This window comes from Typopeltis vanoorti, chromosome 25 (genome assembly GCF_054136105.1).
Source record: "Typopeltis vanoorti isolate ZY-2024b chromosome 25, IOZ_Tvanoo_1.0, whole genome shotgun sequence".
Lineage (NCBI taxonomy): Eukaryota > Metazoa > Arthropoda > Arachnida > Uropygi > Thelyphonidae > Typopeltis > Typopeltis vanoorti.
In genome coordinates this window covers 55,228,135-55,242,315 of record NC_143573.1, presented here as the reverse complement: position 1 = coordinate 55,242,315, position 14,181 = coordinate 55,228,135, and the positions used below count along the sequence as shown (strand labels likewise).

Here is a 14,181-nt window from a genome sequence, read left to right as displayed (position 1 = left end):
TTAGTGTATAAACATGACATCTGATTACTGGGCTTATGAGTCAAATCATGAACCGAATCCTCATCTTATTTCAAAAGTTAACACTTTCCTTTCTGAATTTCCTGGGATTATCCCTAACAAGCTGTCATTTTCTCACTCTGTTTGTCCACGTTGTAAAGAAATTGCTGTCCAGAAGAGCAGGAATGGCTTGCACAGTCAGAGACTTAGTTAAAGTCTCTGACTATTCACTATAGAAATGATTCTCATTATAGAAATTATTATTATTATTATTATCAACACCCGACCTCGATGGAGTCAGAAACTCATTGTGGGAAGTACTCACTATTGCATATAATGCTCATCCAACCGCGTCTTAAACTGATTCAGTGTGTCCACATCCACAACACACACACAGGCAATGCATTCCACTCACCAACCACCCTCCATGCAAAAAACCTCCTTCTCATACCTTTGCTCACACCCACCTTATACAATTTCCAGCAATGCTCTGTTGTTCTACTTCCCCTCTCCAATTCTATGAAAAATCTCTTCCATGTCTACCCGATAATAACCCCTGACTAGTTTATAGGTCTCAATCATATCCCCCCCCCCTTCCTCCTATTCACGAGGCTCTGCAACTTACATTCTCTCAATCTGTCCTCATACTCCACATTCCAAAGACCACTGACTACCATTGTGAATCTTCTCTGTACCCTTTCCAACATATCCTCATCACCATGAAAACTCGGTGACCAAATCTGTGCACAATAATCCATATGAGGCCTGATCAAGGCCTTATACAATGGAATCATAACCTCTCTATTTCTGCATGTCAGGATTCTTCGCATTATTGCCATTATTTGATGTGATGTCTTCACAACTTGTGCAATATGGCCCCTGAATTTCAGGTCCTTGTTCACCATCACTCCTAGATCTCTCATCTCCTCTACTTCTGTTAAAGTTTCCCCACCAAGTGTATACTTTGCATCCCATCGTTGTTTACCAAATCTCAAAACCTTACACTTGGCAACTTTGAACTGATAGTTCCACTTACCTGCCCATTCATGCAATCTATTCAAGTCCTCTTGTAAGGCATTAACATTTCTTGTCAGGCATTAACCTGACTGTGCATTGCTCTCCAGTTTTGCATCATCTGCAAACAGCTGGATATCACTAGTTAAACCCAACCCAATATCATTAACATACAAATTGAACAACAATGGTCTCATAATTGTGACCTTTCTCTTTCAAGATACTGCACCCCCATATACAACTTTCTGATACCTATCTGACAGCCAGTCACTGATCCCGCACAGAAGTCTGTTATCCAATCCCATCTGTTTCAATTTATTTAAGAGCTTGTCATGTGGCAGTCTATCAAAAGCCTTTGCAAAATCCAAGTACATCACTGTATATGCATCTCCTCTGTCCAAGGTATTTGTCACCTTGTTATAGTACATAAATAAGTTAGTGAAACATGCATCTCCTCTGTCCAAGGTATTTGTCACCTTGTTATAGTACATAAATAAGTTAGTGAAACATGATCTTCCCTTAATAAACCCATGCTGATAACCACAGAGAATACTGCTGTTATCAACCCATTTCTGTATACTACTTCTCACCAATCTCTCCAGGACCTTCACCACAACTCCAGATATATAGACTAGTCTATAATTTGAAGCTACAGCCTTATCACTGCGTTTATGCAGTGGAACAATTTTACCCTCCTTCCATTCCCTTGGAACCAGTGCTGTTGCAAAACTCTTGTTAAACAGGCATGCCAATGCTACTGCCAGTTCCCTGGAATATTCTCTTAAGATACATGGTGATATTTCATTAAATCCTATTGCCTTATTAACATCAAGGTTATTTATTTCTTCAATTACCTCCTGCTCACTCACGATTAAGCTATCCTCTCCTATGTCCTCTACACTTAAGTTCCTCATGATTCGACCCTGATCAGGATGAAACACACGTATAAATTGATCACTGAATACCTCAACAATGTCTTCTGCAGCAGTTACCATTCTACCACTTTCATCCCTTAACTTCATCTTTCCATGATCATTCTTCCTTCTACTTTGCCACATATCTAAAAAACTCTAGGGTTTTTCTTAGCCTGATTTGCCAATTTTTGCTCGTACTCTACTTGTGTTTTCCTTACTAACCGAGTCACTCTCCTGGCTTGTTCTTTATATTCTTCATGTGACTGATTACCATTGTTCATTTTGTACTTCCTTCAAAGGACTTTCTTTTTCCAGATTTCATGCTTAAGCTCCACATTCATCCATTTTACACCAACCTTATTCAACCTTTTGGCCTTTGGGATACATTCATACATTGATGTTGTTATGTAATTTTTTGTAAGTTCCCATGCAGCATTTATTTCCTTTCCACTGAACTCTTTGTTCCATGTTATAGCTCAAAGTTGTCTCCTAAGCTTGTCATAATCACCAGCCTTTTAATTTCACATATATCCGTTCCTCGAAAAAGCCTGCATATGACTAGCCACAACACAGGTGATTACTTCATGATCACTTTCACCAACTTCACAAAAATGTGAAGCCCCTCTAACAATTACATCCTCTGATGAAATGATGAGATCCTGAATTGTTGATCCTTGCGTGACTTTCTTTACATGCTGCCTGAGATAATTATCTCTCAAGAACTCGCGAAATTCACTTTCCTTTAAAGGCTATGTGGAGGTCTCTTCTCAATCTATACTGCCATTATTAAAATCACCCATAATAATTACCCTTCCTTTGTTCACTAATGGGGTGCTAAGGGTCAAAGCTGTATAACTGAGAAGAGACCTCCACATAGCCTTTAAAGGAATGCAGAGAACCGACCAGGGCTTCTGACCTAATGTTCAATCCTCACCTTCTCGTGGTGCACTCCTGTTGGGTATCTACATGGATACTGAATGAGCAAGGATGGGCTAGCAATTTGAGATTAAGCCGACCAAATTGTATTCTTATTGGCTTAAACCAATATACAGAATGATGGTACAACATGACAAAATTTCATGCCGGCTGGGGCGTTGCCTGGTTAAACAAGACCCCCCGTTGTTTTTGCCATGGAACCAGGGCGAACATTGAAAAGTCAGCTACTGGAAGAAATCTGAACGCACACCCCAACTCAACATCACCAGAGTTAACGATCGGTACTATCAACATAAGAAGCCTGAATGGCAAATAAATGGAGCTCTGAGGAATTAGATAAGTACCAGATCGACATAATAAGTGTGACTGAAACAAAAAAGACAAAAACTGGTGAGATCTTTCTGAGCAATAAATACAAAATGTTATATTCAGGCAATGACAATCAAGGAAAAGAAGGGGTGGCCATAGGATTCAACACTAAATGCGAGGCTAATTTTCTTAAACGGCAGGTAGTCTCAGGTAGAGCGATGTGGGCAAATATGAGAATGGGGAACTGGACAATGAGACTTATTTGTGCTTATGGTTTCACAGAAGGTTCTACTAAGGTAGAAATGGAGGAATTTTTTGATGCTGCTTTAGAAAAAGCAACTGACGCAATGAAAAAGGAAAAGATGGTCCTTGATGGAGATCTAAATAGCAGAGTAGGAAATGATTGTGAGACATACAAAAAATATTTTGGGAAAATTTGGAGAAAAGAGCAAAGCTAATAATAATGGCAAATACCTGTTGGATTTCTGCTCAGGACATGGACTGGTTATTACTACCCACATGTTCCAACATAAAAATGTGCATAAATTCCCATGGAGAGAAGAGGCAAGGAATAAGAAAAGTCTCATTGACTATGTTATTGTTGATAGTGATGTTTTCTCCCTGGTGCAGGACACCAGAGTGTACAGAGGATTTGAAATTGGAAGTGATCATTATTTAGTCTTGAACAGGATAAAATTGAATTTCATATTGAAAAGAATGACATGTAAGAAAGTTTTAAAGCAAATAAAAGTTGAGCAGCTCTCAGATGTGAACTGTAGACTAAAATACACAAAGATTATTGAAGAAAAAATGAAAGAATTGGAGAATAAGAACCAAACCTTGGAGATTCAGTGGCAAACCTTGAAGAAAACCCTGATTGATTCAGCCAGAGAGGCATGTGGTGAGGTTGTCTGCAAGGATAGAAAAATCAGAACTCCATGGTGGACACATGAAGTAAGAGAGGCAATGAAAGAAAAGAAGAAAGCATATCAAAAGTTCCTGGCAAATAAGTCAGCTTGTGCTCTTAGAGAATACAGAGACAAATGTAAGAAAGCAAAAAACTCTGTAAAACTAGCTAAACAAAAGTCATGGGAGGAATTTGGCAAGAACATAGAAAATAAATATCAAGAAGGTGGTAAGATATTCTGGAGGTTGTTGAAGAAGCTTAGAAATGGAGGAAAGAGTGCTGTAAAAGGAGTTAGAGATGATAAAGGTGACATGAAAACTGGAGAAAAAGATATCATTGAAGTATGGAGTAATTACTTCAAAAAATTGCTAATGAAACAAGCAGTGATAGCACAGTAGTAAAAAACACTCAACAAGCATACAGTCAGGAATATATATCCATACTTGAAGTAGAAAAAGCCATCAAAGGCTTGAAATTGGAAAGGCAGCAGGAATAGATGATATTTGACTTAAAATGCTGAAGTATGGTATAAAAGTCTTACAGTGGCTGCACTGCATAGTTCAGAAGGCCTGGACAGAAGGACGATTTCCAGATGATTGGAGTAGAGTTCTAATAGTACCCATATATAAAAAGGGAAATAAAACTGAATGTGAGAATTACAGAGGTATATCCCTAATGAGTGTTCTGGGCAAGGTTTACCAGTATACTTGAGAAACAGTTGAGAAGAATTGTGGTAGAAAAGCTTGGCGAAGAACAAGCTGGATTCAGGCCAAATAGAGGCTGTCAGGATCAGATCTTCACTTTACGACAAATAGTCGAGAAAGCATGGGAATATAACAAAGATCTATGTCTGGAAAAGGCATACGACAAGGTGCCAAGAGAGAAACTATTCAATGCACTACAGTTATATGCTGTCAATGGGGCAATATCAAGCAATACTTAGTCTTTTTTTGAATTGTAAGTCAGCAGTTAGAATTAAAGGAAGTACAGGAAGATGGTTTAATGTTAAATCTGGTGTGAGACAAGGATGTACATTATTCCCTGTGTTATTCATTATCTATATGGATCACATTATGAAGGAAAGTGGTATTAAACATGATATCAGAATTGGAGATGTTAATCTCAGCTCTTTGCTTTATGCGGACGATGTTATACTTTTAAATAAATCTGCTACAAGTTTGCTAGATTCCCTGACTAAATTGAATAACTGTTGTAATAGATATGGTATGAAGATCAGCAATAAAAAGACAAAGACAATGAAAATAGGTAGAATCGTTGAAAATGTCAACTGCATTGTGAACGGAGAACCTGTGGAACAAGTAAAACATTTCAGCTACTTAGGCACGATTTTTAGTGAGGATTGTAAATTAAATTTGGAAGTAGACAACAGAATCAAGAAAGCTGGTATGGTAGGAAGTCAACTGAATAATTTCATATGGAATAAGAGAGAAATTAGTCAGAACACCAAATTAGCTGTATACAAGACAGTGTTCAAACCAGTTTTAACTTATGGATCTGAGAGCTGGGTCAGAAGTAAAACACTTAACCAAAGCCTAGAGACTGCAGATAAGAGAGTCCTAAGAAAGATTGGAAGTGTGAACAGATGGCATCAATGGCAATATTATATTAAAAACGAGTATATTAGGAAAGAACTTGACATTGTCAGCATCCAGGAATACATTAACAGAGTTAATCTCAGGTGGTGTGGTCAGTTAAACAGAATGGGCGAGGAAAGATTAGCAAAACAAGTGTTCTCTGCCAGATTGGCAGGTAAATGACCCAGAGGAAGACCAAGATATAGGTGGATTGATACGGTACAAAGTGCCTTAGACGATAGAAATATAAGATCTGATAATGTTGGAGTCTTGACAAGTAACAGACTGATTTGGAGGAAAATTGTAGATAGGAAGTTAGTAATGATGTAAATTTTTCATGTAGTACTATCATATCCTGTACACCCCCTTGAGGGTACATGTCAAGAATTTGATGATGATGATTGTTCACTAATCCAAGTTGTTTATACATTTCTTCATCACCACTTTCCACATTCCAACGCCTATAGCAACATCCAACTAAATATGTCTTCCTCTCAACCTGCACATTACACCACACTGCCTCATAATCATTGCCACTATTTCCTCTTTTTATGTCTACCTTATGCGGACTTGATTTCCCTGCTATCAGCAGTAGCACTCCCCCCCCATCCTGCCCTTTCTTTCCTTATGAAAAATACTGTACCCTTCCATTTCTATTCCCGTTACAATATCATCTTCATTCAACCATGTTTCACTTATTCCAATGATTTTTGGGGGGTGGGGGGGGGGAATAAACTCAATCACTGAAACCATTCCATCCCCTTTATTTCTCATTCTTCTTGCATTTGTAAACAAACATAGCAGTTCAATTTTAGGTCTATAGCCAGATGTTGGTTGTGATTTCCCCACTACACCTGCCAAATCACCTTTATCACCACTTACCACATATACCTCCTCAGTCTCCATTTCTCCACCCACATTGCAGTATACTCTTTCTTCATACACACATTCACTGTCACTTTTAACATTCACTCTCTTTATGCCATGTCTCCCTGTCCACCCGAGCTCTCCCGTTTCCCCGTTTCTCTTGTATTCCCATTCTCTCTTCCTCTCTCTCACACCACTACTGTTTCCACTGCCAAGCACTACTGTCTCTTCAGTACCACTCTTCTGATTTTTCTCTTCCTTCTGATCTCTGGCACGCATCACACACTGTACTTCCACACACTATACTTTCATCCAACAACACTTTCTCCAGCACACTCACTCCAAAGCCATTTAAATGCAACCCATCACGCCTGTATAATTTCATTCTTCCCTCAAAATGATTTTGGATATAGCTCGTTTTTAACTTATGGATGTGAAATTTGGAACCTAAAGAAGTCTAATTGGTGATTATCCTGTTTAATCACCAATTAGATGACTATTTAAGAGTGCACATATTGAAAAGTGGACAGACAGATAGATCCTAGAGAAAATTGGTAGGACTTTAAAACTCCACCAAAAGAACCCTGAAATAACTTGGACATATTGCAAGGATGTAAAGAGGCTTCTCAAAACAGTAATAGAAAGTAGAGTTCTGAAAAAAGGGAAAGTAGTAAACCCTCAGTAATACAGTTTAATGTTTCATTGTTTAAAGCAACATCAGAGGAACAAAATAAATAAATAATTTATTAAGTTAAATTGAACTTTAAACTGGTGTTTCAGAGCACAAATTGCAATATTAGGGTTCACCTGCTGGTATCATAAAATTGTAAATTGCTCAAGTACCTGAACAGTTATTTGTAGATAGTGTATTTGTGCGCAGCTGTTCAAGCCATCATTTTATGACAATAGATTGAAAGTTATTTTTAGGCTGGAATATTTGACTGATGGGCAGAAAACAGAGGGATATGATAGAAATGTATAAGTAACTAAAGAAATTTATAAAATCAGTGTGGAAGAAAATTTTCAGTACCTGACCAGTAAACCAAGAACATGGGGGGCTGCTCCTGGAAATTATATAAGCATGATTGACATTGTAAGGGTTTTTGTGTGAATAATGATTAGTGTGGGCCTTCTACAATGATTCTGTAAATATCCAAATTCTAGAATTATTTACATACAGTAAATGTTTTCCTGCCATTTACGTCATTTTCCTTTGGTCCCGTCTTAAGGCCTATTCTTATGATATATTGTTTTCCCACCATTAACAACTTGATGTGGACGTTATTTCCTGTGATTTGCAGTTTTTTTTTTTGGGTGGCAATACTGATTTTTGAATCGATTTCCTGTCATTCAAATCGATTTCTGTGGAAATCTGTGCATTTCTGTTCCCAGATGGCATTGCTTTCGGCTGTAGTTTTGTTTCCATCATCATGGTGACCTGCATGCTTGCAGTAGTGATGAGTGATACCGTGATTTTTCAATCATAGTATGAATTGATACCGTGAAATTTTCATATCAATAATTTTAAACTGTCAGTAGCAAGTGGCACCTGTAACATGTTGTGATGTGATTTCACATTCACAGTGCTGTATTGAAATCATGAACAAGGATCATACACAAATTGTGAAATCACATTCACACTTCTACCAAGTAACAGTTGTTACTTGTGAATATTAGATATCAGTGAATAAACCACAGTTTGTGAAATATCTTCACTAGCTTGCAGTATTGGTGTTTGCAGAATTTCTGCTACGTAATCTAGCGTATGATAGTTGCTTTCAAGTTGCGATGGTGGATGAACCATGTTAGTAACATGGAGAAAAAAGACAGAAAACGTATTTTGGTAGAAGAAAATATGTCAATTCTGCGACGTTTAGATTGGCATGCCGGAACACGTGTTCAATTAACAAAAGATCTTGGACTCTCCGCTTCACTTTGAACACAAATAGTAAAAAACAGGTCAAGCATTGAACTCAATGCGAAGCAATCTGGCGCTATGTCAAAAAAAAATAAAATATTTCCGACATCGACATATGATGAATTTGATAAACTTGTTGCTGAGTGGTTTGTTTCTACGAGAGCATAGGGTATTCCAGTCAATGGTACTATACTCCGAGCGAAAGCCCTTGAATTTTCTGTGAGGTTGGGGATTAATGGTTTTACTGCATCAAATGGATGGATTGATCATTTCAAGACTCGTCACAATATTGTGTATAATCAAGTGTGCGGAGAAAGTAATAGTGTTGCAGGGGAAACTATAAACCAATGGAAACATGAACTAAAGGACTATTTTTCAGGACTATGAACTGAAAAATATTTTCAATGTTGATGAAATGGGGCTCTTTGATAACATTCTGTCAAGTAAAACATTGTGTTTTAAAGGAGAGAAGTGTCACGGTGGAAAACTCAACAAGCAGAGGGTAACTGTTTTGCTCATGGTCAATGCTGATGGATCAGAAAAATTACCTCTGCTGGTAATTGGTAAATTGAAAAAGCCAAGGTGTTTTAAGAACATGAAAAATCTGCCTACTAAGATTTATTTTCAGTTATTAAATTTTGTAATCTAGTATGTAGTCACATACTAGCAGTAAGTCATCTTTTAGCCTTTTTTGTTTTACTGCATCAGTTTTACATTTCCTGCTATGTTTACACCTGAAGTGCAATTACAATGAAACATTGTGTTATCAATTAAAATGAATGTTATTTTTATATATATATATATTTGAAGTAGATTAAATAAACACACAAACCCATGCCCACACACACACACACACAGTAGCATTACCTGGTTAGTAAAAAGCTGATAGATTTTGTTTACTTCAGTTGATAATATTTGTTCTAAACATTGCCTGAAAGAATTTTTAGAAAAACAGTTTTTAATGAAACACTGAACTGCATGTTTATATATATATATAGAAGTTCAGGAACCTGTCGTAAATTGAAATGCTACTACTCATGTATGATGTATATCTCAAGGAATATATTCTATTTGTTTTGAAAAAAAAAGAATCTGAATACAGAGTTATGTTTTATATTGTAATAGGATATATATTGTTAGAATGTCTTAGTCAGAAACAAATTGGTTATTTGAATCTGTTTGTTTAATATAGAAGCTGAAGATTCAGGGGAACTGAGTATAAAGACATTAGAAAATATACGAGTTGAGAAAGCCAATAAAGAACCTAAATACTTTTTTGAGAAAGGTTAGTAAACAATTTATTGATCTGTGCTTGTTTTCATTACAATGGGATTTGATACGTTCTCAGCGATTTAATATTTGCTAATGGAACTTGATGTGTAATGATAAAAAAATTTGCAATCCATGATCTGGCTAATGAAGAAATTTTCATCCTTTGTGTTAAAAAAAGCATCAACAGAACTAACATTGTTATCATTTTGTGTAATGAATTCTAACCATTTTTTATGTTTTATCAAAATTTAATTGCATATTATTTTTAACAGTGCATTAAATACATTTTATTTTACCCTGTTGTAAGCAAACAATTACCCTACAGCAAATAAATAAAAAAACTCATGTTTAACATTTAGGATGCAGTATAACATTTCATATTGATAATGGCATAGATAATAAATTACAAAACACGAACAAAGAACAAAACAAGAAAGGTAATCCAATTAAAATTTATAAGGCCATGGTAATATTACATATTCAAAAAGTTGCGTATAGATTTTTTAAAAAAATATGAAAATCGAATCGAATACGAGAAGCTGAAAAAGTTTTTAGTGCATTTAAAGGATGTACAAGAATGGATAGAATACAAAATGACACAGGAAGTTGAAAGCACATCAAAAGAAATTAAATACAAATTTAAGGGAAAAAAATATATAGGGAAAATCTAATAAAAGAATGACAGTTTAATACTGAAATCCCAGTACATGCTTATAGGCCTAAGTTTTGAAAGAGGATGAAGTAAAAGGCAAACTTTTACCATGCAGTATCTTCATAACTATTGTATAATGACAGTTTCACTTCCAATATGCTCCTTACTATATTATAATAATGAGTACACTTTGAGAGCATATGTGGTCCAATATAATGGTGGAATCCATTTTCCAGAGTAGTTTTGGCCACAGGTGAGGGACCCATGAGACAGAACCCGGATCTGCAGAGCTCCTGTTTTACACTTATGCATAGAAACCAGGCTTTTGAAACCATATCTGATGGAATAGGGTGGTCAGTCTTTATTCACATAGTTTCCTATGTCTGTATATTGCTTGAATTCTTTTGGCTGGTTGGTCTGTTTTGTAGAATGAAAAAAACCAGGTTTCCAGTAGAAAAAAACCTTGCCACCTCTGGTGGTTGGCTAACTCACCTTCAGGTGAAAAGGCCTGATAAAGGTTTTTTATGTTGTAGACAGGATTTGAACCTGGGTCTCCTAATCAAAGAAAACCATTGAAACCAACTGAGTTATGGAGGCTTATTGCAGAGCTACTGAAGTTATTTCATTGACAGATGTAATATTCCTCATATACAGATGGCAAAATGGTGTTTAGCCATATTTTTACTATGTCCTAGGTTTGAGATAGTTATTGTAGGTTTTATTTATGGGAATAGATAGAAAATTATGCTCAAAAAAGAAATTATGTTATTTTTATCTATATGGCAGTGTACCATTTATCCAAATTGCATTGCAAAATCAGTTATTGGTCACTTAGCTAAGGGGATCATTAGAATAAAATAAAGATGTCTGCACTGTAGGAAAACAGCAGTTCAAGGTTAAATGACAAAATTTGTTTCACATTATTTTAAATTCAGATATAATCACTGAAACTTTGTTATTTTTAGTTAAAAAAAAGCAAATAATGATATTTTATTGCATTATCGCTTATGAAAAGCAATTAAAAGGAATAGTAGTTATGAGCTAGATGTTAATCAGAGCATATACGAGGTGGTATCAAAAAGTTTCGAGACTTGGTTTGTAACACGGCAACAGATGCACACTGCACACACATACGGTCACAGGGAGCACCTACCTTCATAAGTCAGTGTGCCAAAAGACATTGTCCTGTGTACATCGGGAGCTGTGCAACTGATGCTATTCTGACCACCTGCGTTACCACATCTGTGATTTCATCATGGACAGCAAGTTAGAACAAAGAGCAAACGTGAAATTTACGTTTGAAAAAATATGAAATTCGAGGATCATTACCAGTGACGAAATTTGGGTGTACGGGTACGACTCTGAGACGAAGCAACAGTCTTCACAGGGGAAGAGCCCATCATCCCACAACCAAAAAAGGCGAGGCAGGTCCACAGTTTGACCAAGTGCACGCTCATCGTCCTTTACGACATTCACTGCATTGTGCATTGAGAATTCATCCTCAGGGGCCAGACCAGCAATAGTAAGTTCTACTGCCAGGTTTAAAGGTGTCCGAGGAAGGACATTCGGCGAAAGTGACCAGATCTGTGGTGCGCGAAAAACTGGATGCTGCATGACGACAATGCACCCTGTTACCGAGCTCTCCTCACATGTGAGTTTCTCGCCAGAAACAACATGATCTCACTTCCGCACCCAACCTACTCACCAGATTTGGCTCCTGCAGACTTCCCCCCTCTTCCCGAAGATGAAGAGCCAGCTCAGAGGTCACCGTTTTGACACCATTGCGGAGATCCAGCGCGAATCGCAGAAGGTGCTTGACATGCTTTGAAAAGAAGGCTTCCAGGACACATTCCAGAAGTGGCAAGAACACTGGGAGCGCTGTATTGATATGCAAGGGGACGATTTTGAAGGTGATAAATGTAGTTAAATAAAGTAATTTCTCGTAACCAGAGCTAGTCTCGAAACTTTTTGATACCACCTCGTATATGATTAATAATAATATGGATATCTTTTTATTATGCTCTCTTCTAAAGGAAATAATAAAATGATAGTGAAGAAGAGAGACGACAAATATATGAGATTCATTTTTTACTATTTAGAGCTGAAAAGATGTGACATGACCTTCAGTAACAGGTTACAGAAGCAGTGAATTTATATAACTTTAAGAAATAATTAGATAGTTGTTATGAATGGAGGGTAATTTAATTAAAAATTTGTTTTTTAATGCAGATCTCACTTCCCAAAAGGTCATAAACCTATCCTTTATTTTTAGTACCATGAGTGGACTAAAAGTCAGATAATGCCAACCTGGTTGTGTCAAGTGTTCTTCAGTAGTTAAGTGTATCCACTCTCCCACCAGTAAACTTTGAGTTTGGATTCTGCCATGGACACGGATGCTTATTAGTGTGTTTTATATCTTAATAGTGGTGGTGAAGGTATAGAAGTTTATAAAAGGCAGAATTCAGGAAGCTGCTGACAGGAATATGATACTCTATTGGGAATAATAATTTTGTAAAAAATAAGCATTGCCTTAGTAATTTGTTCACTTTTTTTTATAATGAAGTGACAATTGAGTTGGATCAAGGAACTGACTACACAGTGATGTTATGGAATGTTGTTATATAAATTGGAGGAAATAGAGGATGGCTGATTAACAAGTAACAGTCTTGTTACTTGTCTGTTACAAGTCTTGACAAGTAACATACTGATTTAGAGGAAAATTGTAGATAAGAAGTTAGTAATGATGTAAATTTTTCGTGTAGTACTATCATATCCTGTACACCCCTTGAGGGTATATGGCAGGAATTTGATGATGATGATGATGAAGGGTTTTATAGCATTGATTCAGTGAAAATATTTCAGCATTTGGCTAGGGGAAGAGGGAGCAGAACAAGTCATCCCTTGAAACTGAGAAGTTTGGTTAGGAGAGGTGTGTGAGGACAAGATGTGAGGACTCTTGGAGAGTGTTGCATGGGTTGCCACAATCAGTTGTTAGTGCTTTGACTATCAATAAGATCAAGAAAGGTATGATAGGTATTATGTAAATAATTTGGATCACTCACGATGAGTCTCGAGACTTTGTGGAGGTACAAGTGAAATAATAATAATAAGTAATACTATTGTTATATTGTTAGTTACTAACGATAGTTAGTACTATCGTTAGTATTTTACCTCATTATTATAAAAATGAATTAAAAAGAAGGGCTATGACGGCAAACAATTCGATGCGTAGGCTATATAGAAGGAATGAATGTGAGTTTTTGGATGTGTGCAGTGAGTTTGAGGGAAGATTGGATTTGTATAAGATGGATGGCCTACACCTGAATGCATTTGGTATCAGGAGTCTAGAAAAACTAATAACTGGTATGAGAGACCTAACACAGAGAGTCAGGGAAACTAAATTATAAAGGGAGAAATGGTGTGAATGTGAGTGTTAGAGCGACAATGTTATATAACTATGTTAATGATGGGAATGTTGACAAGGCAAGAACGATTTCAGGTTTGTGTTCATCCAGTTCGGACCCATCATATGTGTGTGAAAAGATGTCTACATGTGTAAGACATTAGAGAAGAATAGAGATCTGCAAGTTGTCAAACAAGAGTATACAAAAGAACATTCAGGTAGATTATTGTGTCTGTATACGAATGCTAGGAGTATCAGAAACAAAGGGGTAGAGTTTGTTGCCTTAGTCAATATGTTGCGACCTCAGATTGTAGGAATTAGTGAGACCTGGCTATCAGCGGACCTACTAACTGGTATCAAGTGTCATGGTTACAGTATTTTTAGGAAGGATAGAGAG

The 14,181-nt window shown here is 36.7% G+C and overlaps 1 protein-coding gene across 3 annotated transcripts in view; it reads left to right on the top strand.

The window, feature by feature from the left end:
• Positions 1–14,181, top strand: part of LOC150092757 (uncharacterized) — a 480,655-nt gene that overhangs the window by 260,240 nt on the left and 206,234 nt on the right. For all 3 annotated transcript variants that reach the window (XM_090414390.1, XM_090414391.1, XM_090414389.1), the window contains one exon: positions 9,650–9,742. In XM_090414390.1, coding sequence (XP_090270516.1) covers positions 9,650–9,742 — 93 coding nt within the window. The remainder of the gene's footprint in view (positions 1–9,649; positions 9,743–14,181) is intronic.